At 36.1% G+C, this 22,849-nt stretch overlaps 1 protein-coding gene and 2 long non-coding RNA genes across 5 annotated transcripts; all 3 read left to right on the top strand.

Annotated features, from left to right (window-relative positions):
* Nucleotides 1-1,382: 1,382 nt before the first annotated feature.
* LOC137727798 (glucose-1-phosphate adenylyltransferase large subunit 1-like) lies at nucleotides 1,383-6,602 on the top strand. Of its 2 annotated transcripts, none has more exons than XM_068466621.1 (14): nucleotides 1,383-1,994; nucleotides 2,161-2,283; nucleotides 2,449-2,619; nucleotides 2,927-3,019; nucleotides 3,155-3,238; nucleotides 3,313-3,368; nucleotides 3,906-3,999; nucleotides 4,569-4,754; nucleotides 5,013-5,093; nucleotides 5,385-5,471; nucleotides 5,548-5,652; nucleotides 5,758-5,864; nucleotides 5,960-6,020; nucleotides 6,140-6,602. In XM_068466621.1, the coding sequence occupies exons 1-14, from the start codon at nucleotides 1,791-1,793 to the stop codon at nucleotides 6,239-6,241; spliced, it is 1,554 nt and encodes a 517-aa protein (XP_068322722.1). In that variant the 5' UTR covers nucleotides 1,383-1,790; the 3' UTR covers nucleotides 6,242-6,602. The 2 variants fall into 2 exon arrangements, with proteins under 2 accessions (XP_068322722.1, XP_068322721.1); XM_068466620.1 differs by having other exon boundaries at nucleotides 1,385-1,994; nucleotides 2,155-2,283.
* Nucleotides 6,603-14,854: 8,252 nt separating this feature from the next.
* LOC137727720 (uncharacterized) lies at nucleotides 14,855-16,093 on the top strand. Of its 2 annotated transcripts, XR_011067844.1 has the most exons (4): nucleotides 14,855-14,915; nucleotides 15,158-15,312; nucleotides 15,426-15,891; nucleotides 15,987-16,093. It is a non-coding gene; the product is annotated as an uncharacterized lncRNA (long non-coding RNA). The 2 variants fall into 2 exon arrangements; XR_011067843.1 differs by lacking the exon at nucleotides 14,855-14,915 and having other exon boundaries at nucleotides 15,115-15,312.
* A 5,696-nt stretch (nucleotides 16,094-21,789) lies between these two features.
* On the top strand, nucleotides 21,790-22,592 carry LOC137727728 (uncharacterized). The gene is made up of 4 exons (XR_011067845.1): nucleotides 21,790-21,922; nucleotides 22,103-22,178; nucleotides 22,329-22,413; nucleotides 22,484-22,592. It is a non-coding gene; the product is annotated as an uncharacterized lncRNA (long non-coding RNA).
* Nucleotides 22,593-22,849: the final 257 nt, after the last annotated feature.

Here is a 22,849-nt window from a genome sequence, read left to right as displayed (position 1 = left end):
AATTACCACCTGCACAATCTGTAAGGTGTGGAGTTTTATCACAAAAGGCCTCGATGTTAGTTAGAGTGGGATTAGGGTATTTAAACTCTTATTTTCTTATAGATATAGTCGATGTGAGACATTTCAACATGCCCTTTCACGTGGGACCCAATTAGTGGGTCACATGTGATCCATACATCGACAACCATGTGGAGCCAAGAGGACTCACCCTACACGTGGCCCCAAGGGACCCACCATCATCGCACGGGGCCAAGGGGACCCACCTATCATGTGGTAGTACAATACGAGCCCGCTTCTTGGCTTTGATATCATGTAGAATTATCAAAGAGACAGTTGAATGCCTACTTCTAGCAACACTGATATTGTCCCCAACTTGGTAATTACCACCTGCACAATGTGTCAGGTGTGAGGTTTTATTACAAAAGGTCTTAGTATTAGTTGGAGTGGGATTAGGGTATTTAAACTCTTATTTTCTCATAGATACAGTCGATGTTGGACATTTCACCAAAAGATTTGTACCGGGATGCTTGTGTTGTTACGGAGGTGCTTGTGGTAGTAGTTAAGAGTTTTACTTTTATGATTACTTGCGCGAATTATCTCCAAGCCAATACTTTTTGGTCATTGAAGAATGTACTCAAACGACACTCCTTGTAAGTGTGTTATCGTGTGTTTGTAGTTGTGTTCTCGTTTGTTAATAAAAATTAATATCGCTATTTGTAAAAAAAAAAAAAATAAACACAACTTAAACATTATATATCTCTCTCATCTCTTTTTGTAGTTGGCAAAAACTTTGACAGTTTAGTGTCCCTGAGAAAAGTTTCAATGAAATACGCATGTCAGTTTTTCTATCAGCTTTGACGTCACCTATTGTAATCATTTTGATACATTTGCAGACCAAAATGAACAACCACCGTAGATTAGGTACCGTTTGGTACGTGGGACGGGACAGAACAGAGTGGGACAAGGCGTTCCGTCCTACGTTTGGTGCGTCTAAAACAGGTGGAACGAGTTGATCTACGGGACGAGTTTTGGGTGAATTTTCGTTCCACCTCACCCTCCTGGAACGACTCGTTCCACATTCGTGTAACACAAAATTATAACCTCTCCGTCTCTTTCTTCTTCCTCCTTGTTTCCATCTGAGGACATCTTTGCTCCAGCTCCGTTCCGTTCCGTCCTGTCCCGTCCCATCCCGTCCCGTCCCGTCTGCATACTAAACGATACCTGAAGGAACAAAATTATAGTTATCTCAAATCTATCTATCTATTTATTTATTTATATTTGTTAATAAATTTAATAACATTAAGGTGTAACTACAAATACGAGTTTCAAAAAGGCTCACAAGTCAATAAAGCTAATCACGTTGTTTTAAAATAATTCACTTTCTCCCTAAATTCTGCAGATTGTACAGCTTACAATGACACCTGTATTCACTGTTACACTCTGATTCTGTTTTGTTTTTCCATTTCTACTTTGAAAATGTTTGGTTGTTGGACTTGTGTGATTACTTGAGATTCTACTTTTTAGGAGTCTCTCTCATCTGGGTTATATTCACCTTCCTCATTCGGAAACTCTGTTTTGGTGTGTACGGCTTGGTATTAATATGCTATAAGTGAGTTTGATCATGCCTTGATTGCCACTTAATAATAATAATCTTTGTGTGATCTGTACGTTGCTTGGTTACTTGGTGATCAGATCAAGCCTCTTACTTTACTGGGATTTTGGTTTAACTGCTATCTGAGTTTTCAATTTCTGATCGGTTAGAATTCTATTGGAGTTGGCAGGCAACAGGAATGGATTCTTGCTGTCTGGCTTTGAAAAACACCCACTTGAGAAGACCAAGCGGTTTCTGCAATGGTGGTTCTGGGTTTTTGGGGGAGAGGGTTAGAGGGAGTTTTAGTAACAGGCTTTGGGCTAATCAGTTGAGAACTGACAAGAGGAAGGTGATACCTGGAGCTGTTCTTGCTGTTCTTACCTCAAAAGACGCCGAGGCTGTCGTAAGTTAATCCTTTCTTACATTCGATTGCCCATTTGATAGTTTTCGAGATTTATATAATTTGTATGATCACTGCCATTTGTGTATGTTAATATTTGTTACTTCTTTAGCTTTATGTGTATGATGAATTATGAAAAATGTTTCCTTAATCTTGGGTTCAGTCTCAGACTCTGCAAATGCCATCGTTACCTAGGCGGAGAGTAGACCCGAAAAATGTAGCTTCCATTATATTAGGAGGAGGCGCAGGGACTCAGCTCTTTCCTCTTACCATAAGATCAGCGATACCCGCGGTAAGATCAAATATGTTGGTGTATATATTGGAATTTTTCTGATTTATGCAGACAACTTGGTTTTATGATTCTTAATGTTAGTCGTACACGCTCATGATTTGTTCATGTTTGTGAATTTATATTGATTTTGATGTTTTATCATGTGTTGATTTGGCACGATTGCAGGTCCCAGTTGGAGGATGCTACCGGCTTATAGACATTCCAATGAGCAATTGCATCAACAGCAATATAAACAAGATTTTCGTACTGACGCAATTTAATTCTGCTTCTCTCAATCGTCACATTGCTCGCACCTATTTTGGAAACGGTATCAACTTTGGGGATGGATTTGTAGAGGTAATGAATCCTTAAAGACATTTGTGATTGAAAGCTGAATAATTCGACAGTAAATTTCGTTGTAGGCTGATGATTATGTACACGTATTGCAAAAATCAACTCTCAAATTCACAAATTAGTCTGTTAGGGAAGCTTCTTGTTGTTTTCTGGTTAAATGAAGTGATTCTCAGTGTATAAAAAGGAAAGAATAATGGTTTTTTTTTGTTTCAATGGATTGAGTTGTGAAAAAAAAGTACCTTCAGTCGAATGTGCACTTCTCAATATTTCTCTTTCATATTCCTTGATTATTTGGTGGCTTCAAGAGCAGGTGCTGGCAGCCACTCAAACGCAAGGGGAAGCAGGAATGAATTGGTTCCAAGGAACAGCAGATGCTGTGAGGCAATTTATATGGGTTTTTGAGGTGGGCAGACTATTTTCCACCAATGGTTTTGTTTAAAAATTAGAGGAGAGGGGTGAAGCAATAGTACCGTCTGTTGTTCTTTTGGTTTGCACATAGCTTGATATCAGGTACGATGCATTGTTGTTTCTTTTGTAGGATGCCAAGAACAGGAATATTGAGAATGTAGTGATTTTGTCTGGCGATCATCTTTACCGAATGGATTATATGGACTTTGTGCAGGTATAATCATTTCCCTTCACAATGGACTTGTTATTGTTGTTGAATTTTGCTTACACATTTTCTATGATACGCAGAGTCATGTTGATAGAAATGCCGATATTACAATTTCGTGTGCAGCAGTGGGTGACAGGTCTGTTTTTGTTTTTCTCTTTGTAAATGTCACTTTTAATGGTTTTCTGTGGGTTGTTGATAATGTTTGTTGGTTTACCTCAATCTCAAATGCATCAGCTGTTGGCGTGTGAGTCGACTATTGTTTGATATTCTAACATAACTCTCACGTATGGTCTTTTCCAACACAAGAGATCCCATATGTGTGACTTTTTTCTTTGTTTACAAAGTACAACTAGTTACAAAAGTTTGGATTTGATTGTATCGTGTAAACTTTTTTTCGTTGTTTACAACTTTTTACAAAATTTTAAGCTGTTGCTCTCATGGGCCAACCTTGCTTGTATTTAGTCTAACAATTACACATTGAAGACTATCGGAACATCAATCGTTGTAGCAGTTTCCTTATACACGCTATGTTACTTAAGGATACTTAGGAGGCAAAGAAGAAAGATAATATCAAATATATAATACGTCCCCAACCCCAACCCCAAATCCTCATTCTTATAATCTTTTTAGTATCGCTCTTAAATTTGTCTAAAGTTGAATGCATGTTTTCCAGTCGTGCGTCTGATTATGGATTGGTGAAGATAGACAGCAGAGGTAAAATCATCCAGTTTGCTGAAAAACCAAGGGGAGCTGATCTAAAAGCAATGGTGAGCAAGAACCAGCAGATTTATTCTATCGGATTATTTTCTCGCTTTCAGTCAGGTCCTTTGCACTTGAATTGTTTTCCACCCTCGTTGAAAATAACTTTAGCATCCTGTTATCGTATTGCTCAGTATAGTAGCATTAGGAGGAATGAATAGCTGGATGATGCTTTTTATTGTTAAGTCTTTTTTACACTTTCCATTGACACTCAATCTTTATGCTTACAAAGCCTAGTTACTACTCATTCCATTTAAGCCGTTTGTAAGTCAAATCATGGACATCAGAATGACCTCCGAAACGATACCACAAAATCAATTACAATATGATATCAGATTTCTTCTCTCTCTCTCTCTTACTCACACGCACGCACACACGCTCCATCTCTTCCTTTAAAGGCATTAAGTTGATTTGGAAGTAAAGTTAAAATATAGACGAGAATAAGACCATGAAATGATGATATGCTATGTATTTTCTTTGTGTTTGAACATTTACCTTGTACTTGGATGTACATGATTTAATTTATGTGAAAATTTATATGACGTCAATTTTACTCTTCTTGGTTGATATTCTGCAGCAAGCAGATACCACGCTTCTGGGATTGTTACCACAAGATGCCAGGAAAAGCCCCTATGTTGCATCAATGGGAGTTTATGTATTTAAGACAGAAGTTTTGCTAAATCTTCTGAGGTGGAGGTATCCGACATCCAATGACTTTGGATCTGAAATCATTCCTGCGGCAGTGAGAGACCACAATGTCCAGGTAACATAACAATTACAGTTGACGTGTCATCTACGAGAATGCAGATGAGTTTCTCCATCTCCATCAAGGCTTGGCTACCCCAATTTTAGGATTTAATGAAACAGCAGAGTGAAGCCTCAACTGAAAGACCATAAATTTTGTACCTTTTGTATCAGCAATTCATGATTTTCATGTTTTCTACGTACCTATTGATCTGTTTATACTCAGATATTGAGTTTTGAAGATAACATTACTGTAAGTTTCCTTTCTCATTTGCAGGCATATATGTTCAGAGACTACTGGGAGGACATTGGAACTATAAAGTCTTTCTATGATGCTAACTTGGCCCTTACCGAAGAGGTAGATGTCATTGTTTCCATAGGGGCAACTTTTTTTTATTCCTTTCCCCTTCAGTTCCCATTCCTCGAGTTCATTAAGCTTGTGTAGTAATTGCATACATGCCTTTCCTTTTTGTCCCGGGCACACTGATTTTGCACATCATAACGTGTGAACACAGAGAAGATACAATCTCTTCAACGATGTAGGGTTCTTACGTAATATCTTAATCTTAATGTGAAGCAAACAGCAAAAGCATTTTCTATCCCTGATATGTGATTAACACCTGGGAAAATTGCGTTATCTATTTTTCAGATTCCGAAATTTGAGTTTTATGATCCAAAGACACCAATCTTCACCTCTCCTGGATTCTTACCACCAACAAAGATTGATAACTGCCGGGTATGTAACAGACTTAGGCTCTTATTGGTAACTTAACTGAGGTATCTCTCCTCATGCATGTGTTGTTTTTTTGCAGATTGCAGATGCAATAATCTCACATGGATGTTTCTTGCAAGATTGTAGTGTCCAGCATTCAATTGTGGGTGAACGTTCACGATTGAATTATGGTGTCGAAATCAAGGTTAGTTATCATAGATTTGCAACAGAAAATTTGATGATGTGGCCATTTTGTTATTTGTTTACATTTTCTCAGATGACAGTTTATTAAGTTGTTCTCTCATTGCAGGATTCCATAATGATGGGTGCCGACTATTACCAAACTGAATCTGAAATCGCATCGCTGCTTGCAGACGGGAAGGTCCCGATTGGTATTGGAAGCAATACAAAGATTTGGTAACTAGACTCGTAATTTGAGAAACGGTTCTTTGCTTTAATTGAAATATAGAATGCCGAGGTCTCTAATTATGTCTTATGATTCTTCCTTGAAGGAATTGTATAATTGATAAGAATGCGAGTATAGGGAAGGACGTAATGATCGTGAACAAAGATGTAAGCATGGCTTCCCGTGATCTAGTCTTATTTCTAGGCTACATTTATCTTTTCCTTCTACCTCTTAACCAAAATTTTACCGGAGTCTTACGGTCCATCTAAATTCTCTGGTCGTGTAGGGTGTTCAAGAAGCAGATAGGCCAGAAGACGGATTTTACATTCGCGAGGGAATCACAATTATTCTGGAGAAGGCAACAGTACAAGACGGCATGGTTATATAATGGTCTTAAACGTCTCAACTACTTTCCAAGGACAGTTGAGAAATGGTAACGAGAAAAGACTCTTGCAGTCGCAGTGCGCATTTGGCAGATGAGTGAATAGCTTCTGCAGCATTTTGTCTTTTCAATAGCCAAGTTCCACCTTTGTTACTGTATTCAAACCAGAAAATCCTTCAGAACTCTTGAATATGGATTTTATAAGCTTAAAGCATTAGAGAGTCGCGAGATGTGCAAAAACAAGTTACAGAAAGCTGACCGCCGGCTGCTTTCATCCTTCATGGAGCTGATATATCCATAAGAAGCTATGAACTTTCTGTATCAAATATAATTGCAGTGAGTTTGAAATATGGTTGTATGTTGCATAACGAAAAATCATTTTGTCTCAGAAACCGTCCGTCTACATGCGTATTCATTCGCGCGGATGTTAGTTTCGAAGAGAAGTGTCAATGGAGCAGTAGAGAGCTAACAAGAATCAGAGAAGCCCAAATACTGGCAGTGATTAAAATCACTACCAAAACAGAAAGAAAATAAATAAATAAATAAATAAAAGAGTTAAAAACAGAGGTAATTTAGAATACCTCATTTTTCTTCCAACTGCTTTGCTACTACAGTCTGCTCAGTTATAGAGGAATGTAATGGAAAAAAATTAAATAAATAAAAAAATTCAGAAAGTGGAGTGGCGCAGAAGAAAAGAGAGCCTCGTCTCCAACCTCAGAACGCAAGTAAACAACCAAGAAATTGATTCAGGCTCTGCCCTACAACTCTTTCTTAATCACATCCCCATCAGTTCTATTCCTGGCATAAAAAACTCACCCGGTATTAAGCATCAATTATATAATGTTCCATTCTTTTTGTTTTTGATTTTGATTTTTATACTTTATTAGTTTTGGTCTTCTTTGAAATCCCATTTTGAAAGTGACAATTTTCCTTTTAATTTACTTTTTATAAGAATATATTCTCAAACTACTATAATCTACAGGACAAGTGATGGATTGCACTAGTGGCCTCACAAAAAATTTAAAAAAAAAAAAAAATCTACTAGATTTGAACTTGGGTGCAACAGCAATGAAGTTGGCAAACTAGCCTAACCTTGACTTTTATCATTTTAAGATTTTTTTAGCTTTATGTCACTTAATCAAAACAAAATGTTACTACTAGAAAAAGGGCTATAGGACACCCTTCTTTACACACTAATGAAGATTGGTGCCTTTCTTAACTCTATATTCATTGAAGATTATTATCGGTGGGCTTTGAAATAGGGCCACTAACAATATTGGTGCATTGGTGCCAAACTCGTCTATACATATCTTTTTTTATTCTTTTGTTTTATCTCTTCAGATATTTTTTAAGTTTCTTTATTTCTTTTTTTTTTTCTCTCTACTCCCTTCCCCCTTCATTCTCTCTATCCTCCTTCCAGTATCCTCTCTCTCCCTCTTCTCTCTCATGCAGTAGCGCCGCCGTCCTCTGATCACCAACGACCGTCAAATTATACCTCTATAATCCTCTTCCCTTCCTCTTTCCAACCCCCAAGTTTGTTTCTACAAAGTCGAAGCCAAATTTCCCCTATTTCAGATCTAAGAAACGGTAATCGCGGGTAATCCAGCCAATTTTCGGCGAAGTTTGCTGAAATTGGACCTCAATCGAAAAGGTAAAAATGATCATCTCTTTGTCACATCCCGGCTTGGGCCCCCACCACATTCCGGGCTCGACTCCACCGTAGCACGATATTGTCTGCTTTCGGCCCCTATCACACCCTTATGGTTTTGTTTCTGGGAATTCACACGAGAACTTCCCAATGGATCACCCATCCTGAGAATGCTTTCACCCAAACTCGCTTAACTTCGGAGTTCCGATGGAACCCGAAGTCAGTGAGCTCCCAAAAGGCCTCGTGCTAGGTAGAGATGGGAATATACATATAAGGCTTACAAGATCCACTCCCCTCAGCAATATGGGATGTTACGATCAAGGTCTAAAATATCGATGATATCGGAAATATCGGTAGTCCAAAAACACGGAAGTTTCGATAGAAATATTAGGATATTATCGATATTGATAAAATTGAATAAAAACCACGAAAATTGTAAGAAAAACTTGGAAATTTTTATTGAAACTTTGCAGGATGTTTATTTAGTCAATTATCTTTTAGTTTATCACAAAAAATTGGAAGGATATGCATTGCATGATGGATTTAACTGATTTAAGTTGATTATATAGCGAGCTGGCAAGCATTGTGAGTGTAGAAAATATGTAGTAATTAATGAAAGAAGTTTAAACACACCATAATCATTTATATATAATGAATTAGTACAATATTTTACACTTTATACATTGCATGGTAAGAAAGATGAGTGACTTAGTACCACATAGAGTTCCTATGAGGTTCAAAATTTTCACTATCTTTATCATCTCTATGTGTAGAGTAAGTGTATTGTGAAGAGTAGTCATCAAATGATAAATCCCCAAAATAGTTTTGCATGTAATTGTTAACATGCCACCCATATGGATCCAGATTGGTTGACGTTGTCCATAAGCAAAATCATTTGAAGATTGAGTCTCGGATTCTTTCCATGAGTCACTCGATTCCATCCCAACAGGAATGGGATATGAAGGGTAGGGAAATGGTTGGTTATAAGTATAACCATAGTTACTACTTCCCACTCCAACAGAGTCCGAAGTTATAGATAACAAGTCATCTTATTGACTTGACAAAGTCCCCTTGCCTCTTTCTCTATGAGTATAGTCCTTCCCTATGGCACCAATTCCTGGTCCTGCCCACCTATTGCCATGGTCCTCATCCTGTGTTGCATGCGTGAAGTTTGCCTCACTAGTGAAGAGGCTCATAAATTCGGGAGGTGGTCCAACATAGTTTCCATATCCACCACTACCTCCAGCTCCACTATATCTTTCATCATTCCCGCCTCCGGTGGTAGTTAGGCTCCTGATCTTGTACTAAAGCTATCATTAGTATCAGCAGGATCTTGTGGTTGTGTAGGATTGGAAGAAGGTGGAATTCCAATGTTTCTTGGTCTTGGGCACAAAAGTTCTTCCAAAGAGTCAGCGCTGCTAGATCCTACCTCCTCCTCTAATACTCTTTCTACAGTTATCCCTTCATTACGTGCTTCTTCAGTAACTCTTAGAGTTGGATTGCCTTCATCATCATCTAAATGAAGAGGTCTAATCCATTGATAAAGTTGGTTACCCTCTGTATCATCATATTCAGCAACAATATCAAACACATCTAGTGGGTCACCACGGTCGACATGATCTATTTCTGCTTCCTTATCTTGAATTTGATGCTTCATCTTGTAGTAGCAATAAACTAATTTTTCCAACCTACTATGAGCCAACCTATTTCTTTGTTTTGTGTGTATAAGTGCAAATGTACTCCAATTTCTTTCACAAGCAGATGAGGAAGCTGTTTGTGATAACACTTTGATTGCTAACTTTCTCACAGTTGGTGCATCAATCTCATACATGATCCACCATTCAGCTATAATGAAAAACAATGTTGATAAGCCTAATTACTCCAATAAATTCTATTATAAACTGATAGTGAAATATGTTTACACTCACTAGGAGACATTTTTGTTCGAGCAACAACTGATGTTGGTTCTCCAAAAGTTCTTCTTGCATGTTTAAACCATGTTAGCTGAATTCAATAAATCGTGTTAGTTTAATCCAACAATGTAATAATATAATTTAAGTAATTGTGTACCTCATTTCCAAATTGGCCAACTACTGGTGATGTAGGGTCTAATTTAGAGTATACATTATGTACAACACCTATAAGGGCACCATCATCTCCAACATCGGGTCTGTATTGGTATCGAGGATTCAAATAATATGCTATTCAAAGAAACACATACTTTAATAAGAGAAATAATACTTATGCAACTAAAGAAATGAATTGCAAATTATGACATAATTTATACCTGCTGTATGCAAATCGTGGTATAATGTTTTATACCATCGGTCATCAATTATCTTTATGACCCACCTTGCACCATGTTTTCTTTCCAAGTCCTCCTTCACTACACACATCAACTCATATATTGCCCCTATAGTAGGATACACTTCTGTGTCAACGATCCGTAAAACTTTGTAAAAAGGTTTAAACACTTGGCACACATGTTCTGATTGAGTCCAAAAAACATGATCAAGCACTATACTTTCCACCATACGACTTGCATTTGAATGGCTGAAATTGTGGTTGGCCCAATCGTCACTAGTGAATAGTTGCTTCAACCGTGCTTTCTTCTTAAGTAGGCTGTCTAATGCAATATAGTTAGTGGCGAATTGAGTGGTAGCTGGACAATAATTTCTCCTTTGCAAAATTCATGCATCTTTGCCAACAACCAACCGTGATTGTAAATATAATTTGTGATCGTTCTAGCTCTTTTTACGACATTAGCAATATTCTCTCTCTTCCCCATTGCCTCAAATCAATACAATGTGCTGCATATGATGTCCAAAACACATTATGATGCTTCAGTAACTTTTTTCCAACTTTGACAAATGCAGAACCGTTGTCGGTCACGACTTGGACAACATTATGCTCTCCCACCTCCATGATTACATCCCTCAATAATTTATAAATATACTTGTAGTTCTTTATATGGTCTGAAGCATCAATGGACTTCAAAAAAATTGTCTTTCCCTTGGAGTATACATGAAGTTTATGATAGACAATCTGGTCGGGCCAGTCCATCTGTCACACATGATTGTGCAACCATTAGTTTCCCACTTTGACCTCAACTTGTTAACATACTCGCCAATATCTTTATACTCCATTTCCAAATATTTGTTTCTTACCTCATAGGGAGTGGGAGGTTGTACTCCAACACTGGCCTGTTGACATCCTAATACCATATTTTTGAAATGATGTGATGATGCCTTCTCAGCAGGGACATTTTCATAGATAAAGAACTTGCTAATTAGACGCCCCATTCCCTCCTTCACATTACCTCCAGTGAAATAACTCCAAACACTCTTTTGACGTGCTTTGGATGACTTATATAAACTTGGGGCTATTGGTGGTGGTGGTTGTAATTCTCTAACACTTGCTCCCCATCTCATTTGTGCACCACCACTTGTCCCGGAACCTTGTGCTCTATTAGGAATTTTATGAAGGTGTTCTCTTTCTCATGCTGACTGTTTGGAGGCACATAATGCTTGTTTGAAATTGCATCGTTCTTCAGGTCCTATGTCATCATGACATTCGTCCTCATTATCATCATCATCACTGTCAACCGCTTGGCCAATGACTTCTCCTCGTAGCCCAGCTCGAATATTTTTCTTTCCATGTGTTTTCTTTTCCTTCTAGTGTTTTTTATTTTTTAATAATGTGGTGATGAATGCCTTCAATTCTGGGGGGACATTATCACATCATTGGACATTATTTCCTGGATCTAATCCACTAAGATGGTACTTAAGTCGTGTCACTCCGCCACTCTTCATTACCCGACCACAATATTTGCAAATTGTGCCATGTTTGTTTCCGTCTATTGGGTCTCCATGTTCCCAAGCTGGATCACGTTTAGTAACTCCACTAGACATCTTAAATGTACCTATATTTATTTTTCATGGAAATTAGGCAATTATTTTTTGGCCAAAAAATATAGTAGTGACGGTTATATAAGAGAACCTAAATAATAAAGTTACTCTACAGAAGAATTAAATAGGAAGTAAAGAAAATGATTGTAAGAATTAAAGTAATTATAAAAATAATATTGAATAATAAAACCTAATATTAATGAATAATAATCCAATTTGATAATAAAGTAATAAATAACATCAAACATATTAAAATTCTCCCAGGGAATAATTATACAACATTACTTAATTACTTCAAAAAATTAACATGCAAGTATTATTTGGTTCTTAGATCACATGCACGGGTCCACACAAATATTTTTGTTGTTGTATAAATTACAATAATATAAATATAAGTTTGTAAAGTTACCTTAAATATGGAACCCTTTGTGTAAAGGCCAAATAGAATATGCGTGGACCAACAATAAAATAAGAATTACACAAATGTAACAAAATGTCATGAAAACATATAAAGTCTTTAATAATGAATTAAGAGACAATAAACACACATGTAAGTGACCAAATAAAAAATAGAAAAATTAAAAACCACATGCCATTGACTAAGTAATTAATTGACACAATTTAAAATATAATACCACCAAAAATTTGGAATAGATAATAACAAACATGCAAATTAAATAACAATAATGAATGAGAATAACTTACTATAGTTCAGTTTTTTTTTAACTTGGGGGGAAATTGAGGTTGATAGATGTTGAGAATAACATGAGCATTATGTTTTGTTTTGGAGAGATGTTGAGAATAAGGGATAGCATGGGACCATTTGATTTTATTTGTAAATATAGAAATAGAACTACCTAACCATATATATAGAAACATGACTACAACTAATTAGTTAGGTGAGTGAACGTGGTGAGTAGTTCAAAAGTAGATACTTGAAAAGAAATTGTCAAAGATTCATTGTCATGTGCAAATTTGTTTCTTGCAAAAAGAATTCAAAACAAAACCATATATATAAATATTTTAGCATATTTTCACAAAAACATAAGTGATATGGTGGTGAAGGTGTTGAAGGAGTAAAATGGGAGGGGTTTGAATCCCCTTGGTGTGTTTTTTTAAATATAGAAATTTATCCTAGATAATAAATATTAGCTTGCAAGCCTTGCAAACATCTTAACGACCATATAAATATTACAGGCTGAATATGTAATCACAAACACATCTGTAGCGAGTTGGATAAGGCCCAGGTGCGTGGTTGACAAAGGGAGGGGTTCGAATCCCTCTATGCGCAAGATTTAGACTTTTCAGCATTTTTCAAGTATTTTTGGGTTTCATCTCCCAATATATCGATAATATCGTGATATATTGCCCAAATATATGCATTAAAATGTTGAAAATATCGTCTTTGATATTATCGCAATAATATCGACAAAAATATCGATATAAACACTTCCGGCCAGGGAGCTTTGATACCAAATGTCACATCTCGGCCTGGGCCCCATCACATCCCTGGCTTGACTCCACCGTAGCACGATATTGTTCGCTTTGGGCCCCTACCACACCCTCACGGTTTTGTTTCTGGGAACTCACACGAGAACTTCCTAATGGGTCACCCATCCTGGGAATGCTCTCGCCCAATCTCGCTTAACTTCAGAGTTCTGATGGAACTCAAAGCCAGTGAGCTCCCAAAAGGCCACGTGCTAGGTAAAGATGGGAATATACATAGAAGGCTTACATGATCCACCCAGGGTTTGTTTCTGAGAACTCACACGAGAACTTCCTAATGGGTCACCCATCCTGGGAATGCTCTCGCCCAATCTCGCTTAACTTCAGAGTTCTGATGGAACCCAAAGCCAGTGAGCTCCCAAAAGGTCACGTGCTAGGTAAAGATGAGAATATACATAGAAGGCTTACATGATCCACTCCCCTGGGTGATGTGGGATGTCACATCACACTCTTCATGGGTTGTTCTCTAGTGTAAGTGCTTTCTCAAAATAAAAATTTTCAATTTTTGGATAGATTCTAGATTTCGAATTTTAATTCCATTTTTTGTATGCATGTCAAAGATTGGGGACGAAGAAGGTGAATCAAGGTTATTTCCAACCTGGGGCGAGAAGAATGGAAGGTTGTGGGTCAAATTAAAGTGAACAGGGTGATTTTCTCCTTGCACTGTGTTGAGCAAAATTTCTTTAGTTGGTTTTTTCTTGTGCTTTTATGCTGTCTCCTTTTTTTTTTTTTTTTTTTTTTTAATTTTTTTTTTTTTTTTTAATTTTTTTTTTTTTTTTGCATTGCTCTCCTTTAGTTGTTCTCCGTTTCTCTTTTAGCCTTTTGCTGTGCTCTACTTCGTTGTTTTCTTCCTCCGCTGTCCTCTCCGTCCCCTTTCTGAATCCATTTTAGGTCTTTCTGTAGACTTGAGTTTATGGAACTTATTTGTGAAACACCGTGGAAATAGTGGGAAGGTTTTTATTAACTCCTCTTTTGCACGTTGAAGGAAAGTGGGGGAGCAACTGCTCCATTTTCTACCTGTTTCAACCGACTGCTTCCTATAATTTTGAATTAATTAATCAATTGTAAATTAATTAATTAACTTTCTATTTCTTGGCATATTTCACACCTCAACACACTGGTGATTTTTTGTCCTTTCTTTGTTAGGGATTGTGATCATGGGAGTATGGTGGTTGTGTTACATGAGCCTAATGTTGGGCATTGTTGATGCTTTTAGAGGAATTTGTGGAGCATGATGTTGTGCATAAAGCACTTATTGCCCTTTTGAGGCAAGATGTTAAAGGTATATTTGTGCTCTTCAAATTAAGTGATGGTGCACAATTACAGATTACATGTTTATTACAAATTAACTGATGTTTCATTACATCGGATTGTAAGTTAGCATTTTTATTTATAAGTAAATACACATTTTATGCAGATTTATGTATTTTTCTTACTAGCCTTAAGTTCAACACTTGATACATCTAGGATCATCGAAATCTTTCTCTTTCATAATGTACCTCATCTTCTTGTATGCACAGCTTCTTTGACAAAATTATTCAAGCACATTGGGAGTGTTGAGGAACCAAGCACATATGAGATCATTCGGGAGAAGATTTAAAGCTTCATTAGAGATAAGGTGAAATGATTACTTTTTTGAATGCCTAATATGATTGTTGGTTCAATGGCCTATATTTCAGACTGCCTATTGGTTTGAAATGAGGAATGGGTTTGGATTTCTTGTATTTGTGCATGATGCCTGGGTTCATGAGTATGTGTGGGAGCTATATCTTTCCTTTTAAGTTATCTGATTTTGATATTTTGGTTTTTCAAGTTAATGTTTAGACCTTGTAATTCTATGTTCTCATTTTCTTCTGAAAGAAGGAAATTTATTAATAACAAACTACAAAGCAGTCCCCAAAGTACAACAAATAGAGCTAGAGGCCTAACCAGCTAGGCCAAATAGCAGCAGCAACGTGAGAGTCTTCATGGCTGATATTATGACTGCAAACTTCTTGAAAAACTACATTTCCTAGGTATTTATTTGATCATATCTCAGTGATACATGTCCTCAACTCTAATTGCTTTAATAGTTGAAGTTGAGTTAACCTTATTCTTATGAATTTTGTGGATTTGACTTTGGGTGCAGCAAATGATCAGATTCAAGTTATTGACATGATTAAGCTCTTTGGAAACACTCATTTGTTCAAAATTGTATAAAAGGTCAGTTATGCAAATTTGTAGTATATTCTTATATCAAAGATACTACAATTTGTTTCCTCACCAAAACAAAAAAAAAAAGAAAAGAAAAAGGAAATATTATATTCAAATCTGGGTGACCCCGGAGGCATCCTTTTTTTTTTAATATTATTTTGCAACTTTGCCACCAATGTGAATTAGGGTGGCTTTTAGCCAAAAATCTAGTAGTGTGTTTTGTATTTCTACATGAGTGCAAAGTTGTGGAATTGAAAACTGGGGAAAGTAAGAGATGCAATTCATTTGTTGTACGAGAAGAATGTGTGTGGTGTACCAATTGCAGACACTACCTCAGGAAGTTTTCGGATCGGGATATCGGTTCCATTGATTTTGCAAGCATGGTTCTTTGGTTTCTTGAGGTAAGGAATTTTATTTTGTAGATTTAACATCCAAACCACACTCTTAGTTGACCATTCTTATAGTTATTGAATCTCACGAAAATTTTCATCTCGAGGAATGTGAAAAAGTGGGAATCGCAGCAAAGAAACCTGAGCTGAAGCAGTTGGCAGTTGGGGTGTTTTTGACATGCTTGAACAACATCCTCACATTGGCCAGACCAAGGTTTCATTTTTCTTTTCTTCTCATTTTTTCTTTTATCTAATGGAAGCTTAAAAATTAAACCCCTTGTCCATCAACAATGAGTTGGCGCTCTTGTTTGAGTTCACCCACATTTTATCTACACAACATAAAATTTGAGTTTAAATTCAATCCTCCTCCCACTCGTGATTACATATGAGTTTCACTATTCTGCTACCCTTTTCTTGTGGTGCACATTTTCTCCTGGTCTTGTCCGAAAGTACAATCATGTTTGTAAACAATATAGTTAATGACCTACGGCTACAGGTGATAGACTCCTGAATTAATTTGACAACTTGAGTTCAAATACCATAGAACCAATATAAAGACGCACCAGTATAGATGCACAATGATCATTCTGAGTCTTTCAAAATGATAGGCATGTTAACTCTAAACCACAAACAAGATTCATTTACTCGAATTACAACCAAACAAAATACAGAACACTAATCCATGTAAGGTTGAAGCATACTAACCTAAAGAACTTCTACTGGATGCAGCCATGGTTATTTACGATTAACCTGAATGCTCACCAGCTCTTCTTCTCTCTGTCAGGATGCTTATTGCTCAAATTAAGAATAAGGCTTCGTTCCAAAAGAGCATGATCCTGTGAGAGGAGAGGTCGCTATAGATACATATACATACATCCCTTCTCATAACAGAATGAGGACTCCCTATTAGAATCCTTATGGAAAACAACTTATGTTTTCCCAATCCATATCAGTTCACTACTGCAACAGAATCTGTTGAGAATAACTAGTATACATCTTCCCATAAGGCTTTCTTATACCAATTGGTCTCAAATAGCTAATGCTAGATCACCTAATCTCATGTTCATATTCTTACATTCTCCCACTTGAGCATGAGACGAAGATCAAGTATGGCTTTCACCAATTATAAGAAATGATTACATAGCCTTATTTAAGACTTTACTATCATGATCATTATTACATTGCATTTCAAAATACAGAGACCAAGAACCATAAACTACAAACAAAGTGTAGTATTGATTCCAAGTCCACATATATCCAATCCGCAAATATAACTCACGACTCAAAAGATATGCTCCCACTTTTCAAGAGATCAAAACATATTAATGACAACCAAGAGCAACATATCAATTACTAGATAAAAGAACAATTCATTAATCATGAGCTTAAAAAACAGACAAACTATTTTCAAAACATCAAATGAATCTAAATTAAGACAATATCCATCATTCAAAACTACAAAACTCCAAAGCTGAAGTATTGAGCCTCGAAACTAAGACACTTATTGAAAATCAAAATAGACTAACAAACTAGCTATAACTGAATAAATTAACCTCTGCTACTTCAGGATTGCATTCACTATTCTGGAACTTATCACAATTGCAATCCAAATCTCGAGAAGATAATTGACTAGTCCCACTGATCAAAATTTTCCAATACTCCCATCCAAGAAATATGTTGCTTAAACTCTCCAACAGGCAATGCTTTAGTCAAGGGATCTGCAAGCATCATAGTAGTACTAATATGCTGCACTTCAATCACTCATTTCTTGACTTGTTCTCGAACTTTAATAAACTTCACATCATTAACCTTGATGCTGAAGTTCTTCTATTATTCTTGGCAAAGTATACAGCTAAGTTGTTGTCACAAAACATCTTCAAAGCTTCTTAATTAAATTCACAATCTTAAGTCTGTTAAGAAATTCTTCAACCAAGCTGCCTATTTCATACTTTCGAAACAATGTACAAATTCAGCCTCCATAGTAGATGTAGCTATGACAGTTTGGTTTGCACTTTTCCATGAAACTGCCCCTCCATTGAGCATTAAGATATATCCTCCTTCATCTACATCTTCAGCCAAATCCGAATCAATGTATCTTATAAGTTCCAAAGAATTGCTTCTGCCATATACCAACATATAACTTTTGGTTCTCTGCAAGTATCATAGAACTTTCTTAGCTGCCATCCAGTGTGCTTCACCTGGATTTGCTTGAAACCTGATTAGCATGCCAACAATAAAGGCAATATCTGGTCTTGTACATATAGTTGCATACATGAGGCATCCAATCAATGAAGCATAAGGTTTAGATTGCATTTTCTTCATTTCCAAATCAATTTTTGGACACTGAACTAGAAAGAAGAATATCATAAAATTAAAAAAAATTAAAAAAAAAAAAAAAAGCACTAGGAAGATGGATTTGGATCTTGAGAACTGAATATATATGCAATCATCCAACTTATTTTCTACAAAAGCTAGTGAAGAGACAATTTGATCAAATTTCAAATACCATTGCCTTGATGCCTGTTTCAAGCCATATATTGACTTATTAAGCTTGCATACCATATTTTCCATCCCCCTTTCAACAAATCCAGTAGGTTGCTTCATATAGATATCATCTTGTATGTCTCCATTAAGAATATTTGTCTTTATATCCATTTGATGTAACCCAAGATCAAAATAGGCAGCTAATGACATGACAACTTGCATGGAATCTTTAGAGGAAATTGGAGAGCAAGTATCATTGTAATCGTTTCCCTATCTCTGAGTGAACCCTTTAGCAACCAACCTTGCTTTATATCTCTCAATTCTACCATGAGCATCCCTTTTTGTTTTACACACCCAATTGCAACCTATTGGCCTAATTCCATAATTTGATTCCACCAATGTCCAAACTTGATACTTGAACATTGAATCTAACTCATCCTTCATAGCCTTGTGCCATAGAACTGATTGAGGACTTTCAATTGCCTGAGTGTATGTAAGAGGGTCATCAATGTCACCTATATCAAACTCACTTTCTTGTAAGTACACACAGTCACTGATTGTAGTAGATTTTCGAGCTCTTGTAGATTTTCTTAGTTCAATTGGAGGTGGAGCATCAATTGGTACTTGTGGTTCTGAAAAGGGAATTGATGTTGCATGCTGTGTTAATTGGTCAACCTCCATAGTGTAATAACATGAGCTCCTAATTCTTCACTTAAATCTTCAATTGCAGGTGACAATTGTTGAGTAAATAATGAAACATGAGTATAATCCATTGTTACAGGGTTGTCATGAATCTGATGCATCTCTTTAAACACAAAATTTTCCCTTGAAAAATTTGAAACATCTTGATCTTCTAGAAAGGCTGCATTATGTGCTTCCTGGATTCGAGTATGGTGTTGAGGAATTTAGAACCTAAAACCCTTTGACTTCTCAGAGTAGCAACTAAAGTAACATGATTGTGTTCTAGGATCTAACTTCTTTTCATTAGGATTGTAAAATTTAGCCTCTGCCTTACATCTCCAAACATGAAAATGGGCAAAACTTGGAACTCTCCCATGCCACAACTCAAAAGGTGTTGTTGAAACTGCCTTACTGGAAACTCAGTTCAATATATAATTTGCTATTTTCAAAGCTTCTCCCCATAAGAAACCTAGTAGTTTAGATCTTGTCATCATACTCCTAACCATGCCAATGAGAGTCCTATTTCTTCTCTATGACACACCATTCAGTTGAGGTGTTCCAGGTGTGGTGTATTATGCCACAATGCCATTCTTCTTAAGATAGAGAGCAAATGGACCACTTTGTTACCTAGATTCAGTGTATCTGCTAAAGTATTCTCCTCCTCTATCTGATCTAACAATTTTAATAACCTTCCCTAATTGTTTTTCAACTTCAGTTCTATAAATAATAAAACAATTGAGTGCATCTGACTTCTCACCAATGAGAAAAATATATCCGAGCCTAGAAAAGTCATCAATGAAATTGACAAAATACCTATTCCCACAAAAAATTTTGACTTAAAGGGACCACAAATGTCAGTATGTATGATTTCTAATAACCCTTGACTTCTCTTAGCATCCATTTTTCTAAAATTAGTCATTTTCCCTTTAAACAATCTACACACTCTTTTGCAGTAGTGAAATCTAATCTTGGAATTAATTCAGCCTTTGAGAGCTTAATTACTCTTTCTTTAGAGATATGCCCTAACCTTTTGTGCCAAAGAATGTAAGAAATGTCATTTTCTAGCATCCCTTTGGAACCAACATTCAATACTGAGTGATTATTTGACTCCACTAAACATTCTAGACTCCACAAGTTATCAGATAGAAAAGCAGTCCCTAAACCGAATCAAGACAAGACATTCATCATCATCAAAAAAAGGAAAAACCATCTTTTACAATTTTGGAAGGGAAAATTAATTTTCTTCTCGTATTTGGAACATATAGCACGTCCTTTAATTGTAAAACAAAACCAAAAGTTAATCTTAAGTTCACAACCTCTATTGAATGTAGTGCAACTTTAGTCCCTTCCCTCACTTAGACATTATATAAAGTATTTCCAATTTCCTTTTGTGTTTGAAAACCTTTTGAAGAGTTGGTTATATTCACTAAGCATCTAGTATCAAACCACCAAGAATCAACAGGTACCTCACAGAAATTTGACTCAACACAAACATGTACCTGTTCCTTTTCTTTGCTTTTTATCCATTCCTTAAAGATTTCACAATTACTTTTAAATGGCCCTTAGTTTTGTACCAAAAACATTTAAGTTTAGACATCATGGGATTAAAAAACAAAAATAAGCGTAATCGTGATGCTTGTTATTCAAATCATGTTTAAGAAAGGAATATATTCGAGATAAGATAGATCAAAATCCAAATTTCAATCCAATGTTTAGAAGACATATCCTTTCATTCAATGAGTATCAATACCCAGCAGCAGAAGCATTTATAATATATATTGAAGACTCAACAGCAACTTGAACAACCTAAATCAACAAAATTCTAAATCGAAAAGATAAATTGTTGTATTCCTAATTCGAGAAAACCCCCAAAAGTATATAGGTTTTGAGTTCTAACGGTCAAAAAAATAAATAATCATATTTTATTAAAACACACTGTTTTTCCTGGACCCAGTTTTAAGTGTGGAACCAGTTTCAAAACCTGATGGCAATAAAGATGAATTTTTTTATTTTTTATTTTTTATTTATTAGGATTATATCGATTTTGTTGATTTGAATTTAAGAACATGAATCTATGGCTCTGATACATGTTAATTCTAAATCACAAACAAAATTCAGTTACTCGAATTAAAACCAAACAAAATACAGAACATTAATCCATGTAAGTTTGAAGCATACAAACCTGAAGAACTTCCATTGGATGCAGCCATGGTTATTCACGATTAACCAAAATGCACACGAGCTCTTCTTTTCTCTATCAGGATGCTTATTGCTCAAACTAAGAATAGGGCTTAGTTCCAAAAAAGCATGATCCTATGAGAGGAGAGGTCGCTATATGTATACATATGCACATATCCCTTCTCATAACAGAATGAGGACACCCTATTAGAATCCTTATGGAAAACAACTTATGTTTTCCTAATCCATATCAGTTCATTACTACAATAGAATCCTCTATTGACAAGAACTAGTATACATCTTCCCATAAGGCTTATACCAATTGGTCTCAAATAGCTAATGCCAGATCACCTAATCTCATGTTCATATTCTTACAAGGCAGAGAAGCCAGTGTTGCAATCTCCTTAGCTATATGTTGGAGTACCAACCAAGTTATAACACCAGGTCTTTGTTGTGGACTTGTAGTTTAGAACTTTAAAGTGATACTTTTATACACATTGTTTAACATTTTTTTATGAGCACTTTTATTTAATTCTAACAGATTGGTGAGTTAGCTGAGTCGTTTATCTGGGATTCGTATTTCCCCCTACACTTGGATGAAACACTCTTCCAAGTTCGGCTGCTTCTTTCAAGGCACCGCCTGCAAGTGGTGCCTGTCATAAAGAGAACCAATTCTATGCTCATTCGTTTTATTTTACAGGTATATTTATCTCTAAATTTTACTTTGTGACATAAATGGTTGTGAGAAGCCAGCAGCCAAATTGAGAATCTGTATAACAAGAAATTATATATGTTGAGCTTGACGGTTTTAACTATTTGAAGTTAACAAAACTAAAATAAATAAAAATTCATAATTTATTTATGCTTGGATGGCATGCAGTTCTACATTTGCTGCTTCAATCAAGTGGTTTGGACATGTTTGATAGCATTGCTGACAAATCCTTATCCGAGCTCCGGTATATATGCTAAACCTTTATCAAACTTCCAAAATGGTTTCGTTCTTTCAATTATTTTTGTTTTAATTAATCAAAGCTATATTAGTTTACAATTGAATACGTAATTCTCATTTTTATTGGAATTGCATCTTCGTTCATGTTTCCATTAAGGTCTGGTAATGAAGAGCATGTTGTAATATATATGGAGACCAAAGCCTAGCAGGAGCTCTTCATGTTCTATGAAAAAACCAAAATGGTAAGGAACATCAACCTCTATCTTCTTCTTCGGAATCTTGCTCGCAATATAAAGTCAGTTGCTGTCACAGACAAAAGACGATGATGACAACAATCCTGAAACAGAGGATAACAAAGAAGAATCATCGGGTAAGAACAAAACTCCTATAGATACCTTAAAAATTGATTTAATGTTGAGATCCCTGTTGCAGAGGGGATGTTGATGCAAAAAAGTTAGGCAATTGGATAGATACCTTAGAAACTTACTTCACTGTGTATAAATACTCCAACCCTCAAAAGACTTTTGCAAACTTGAAACTTACAAGTCATATGCCCTTACATGGTGGAAACTTACCCAAAACGGTATGATATATCTAAATTGACTTCGAAGGAATTCAAGATGATCTTGAGAAAACAATTCTATCCAATTGGCTACGAAGAAGAAAGATGGTAAAAGT

This window comes from Pyrus communis, chromosome 3 (assembly GCF_963583255.1).
Source record: "Pyrus communis chromosome 3, drPyrComm1.1, whole genome shotgun sequence".
Lineage (NCBI taxonomy): Eukaryota > Viridiplantae > Streptophyta > Magnoliopsida > Rosales > Rosaceae > Pyrus > Pyrus communis.
This window is presented reverse-complemented; position numbering and strand designations above follow the sequence as displayed.

Bases quoted from the DNA above. Each gene is read 5' to 3' on its own strand.
- LOC137727798 (XM_068466620.1), top strand. From the start codon at position 1,791: ATGGATTCTTGCTGTCTGGCTTTGAAAAACACCCACTTGAGAAGACCA. The intron at 3,239-3,312 runs GTATAATCATTT...TATGATACGCAG, and splicing joins ATTATATGGACTTTGTGCAG to AGTCATGTTGATAGAAATGC. The intron at 5,094-5,384 runs GTAGATGTCATT...TCTATTTTTCAG, and splicing joins ACTTGGCCCTTACCGAAGAG to ATTCCGAAATTTGAGTTTTA.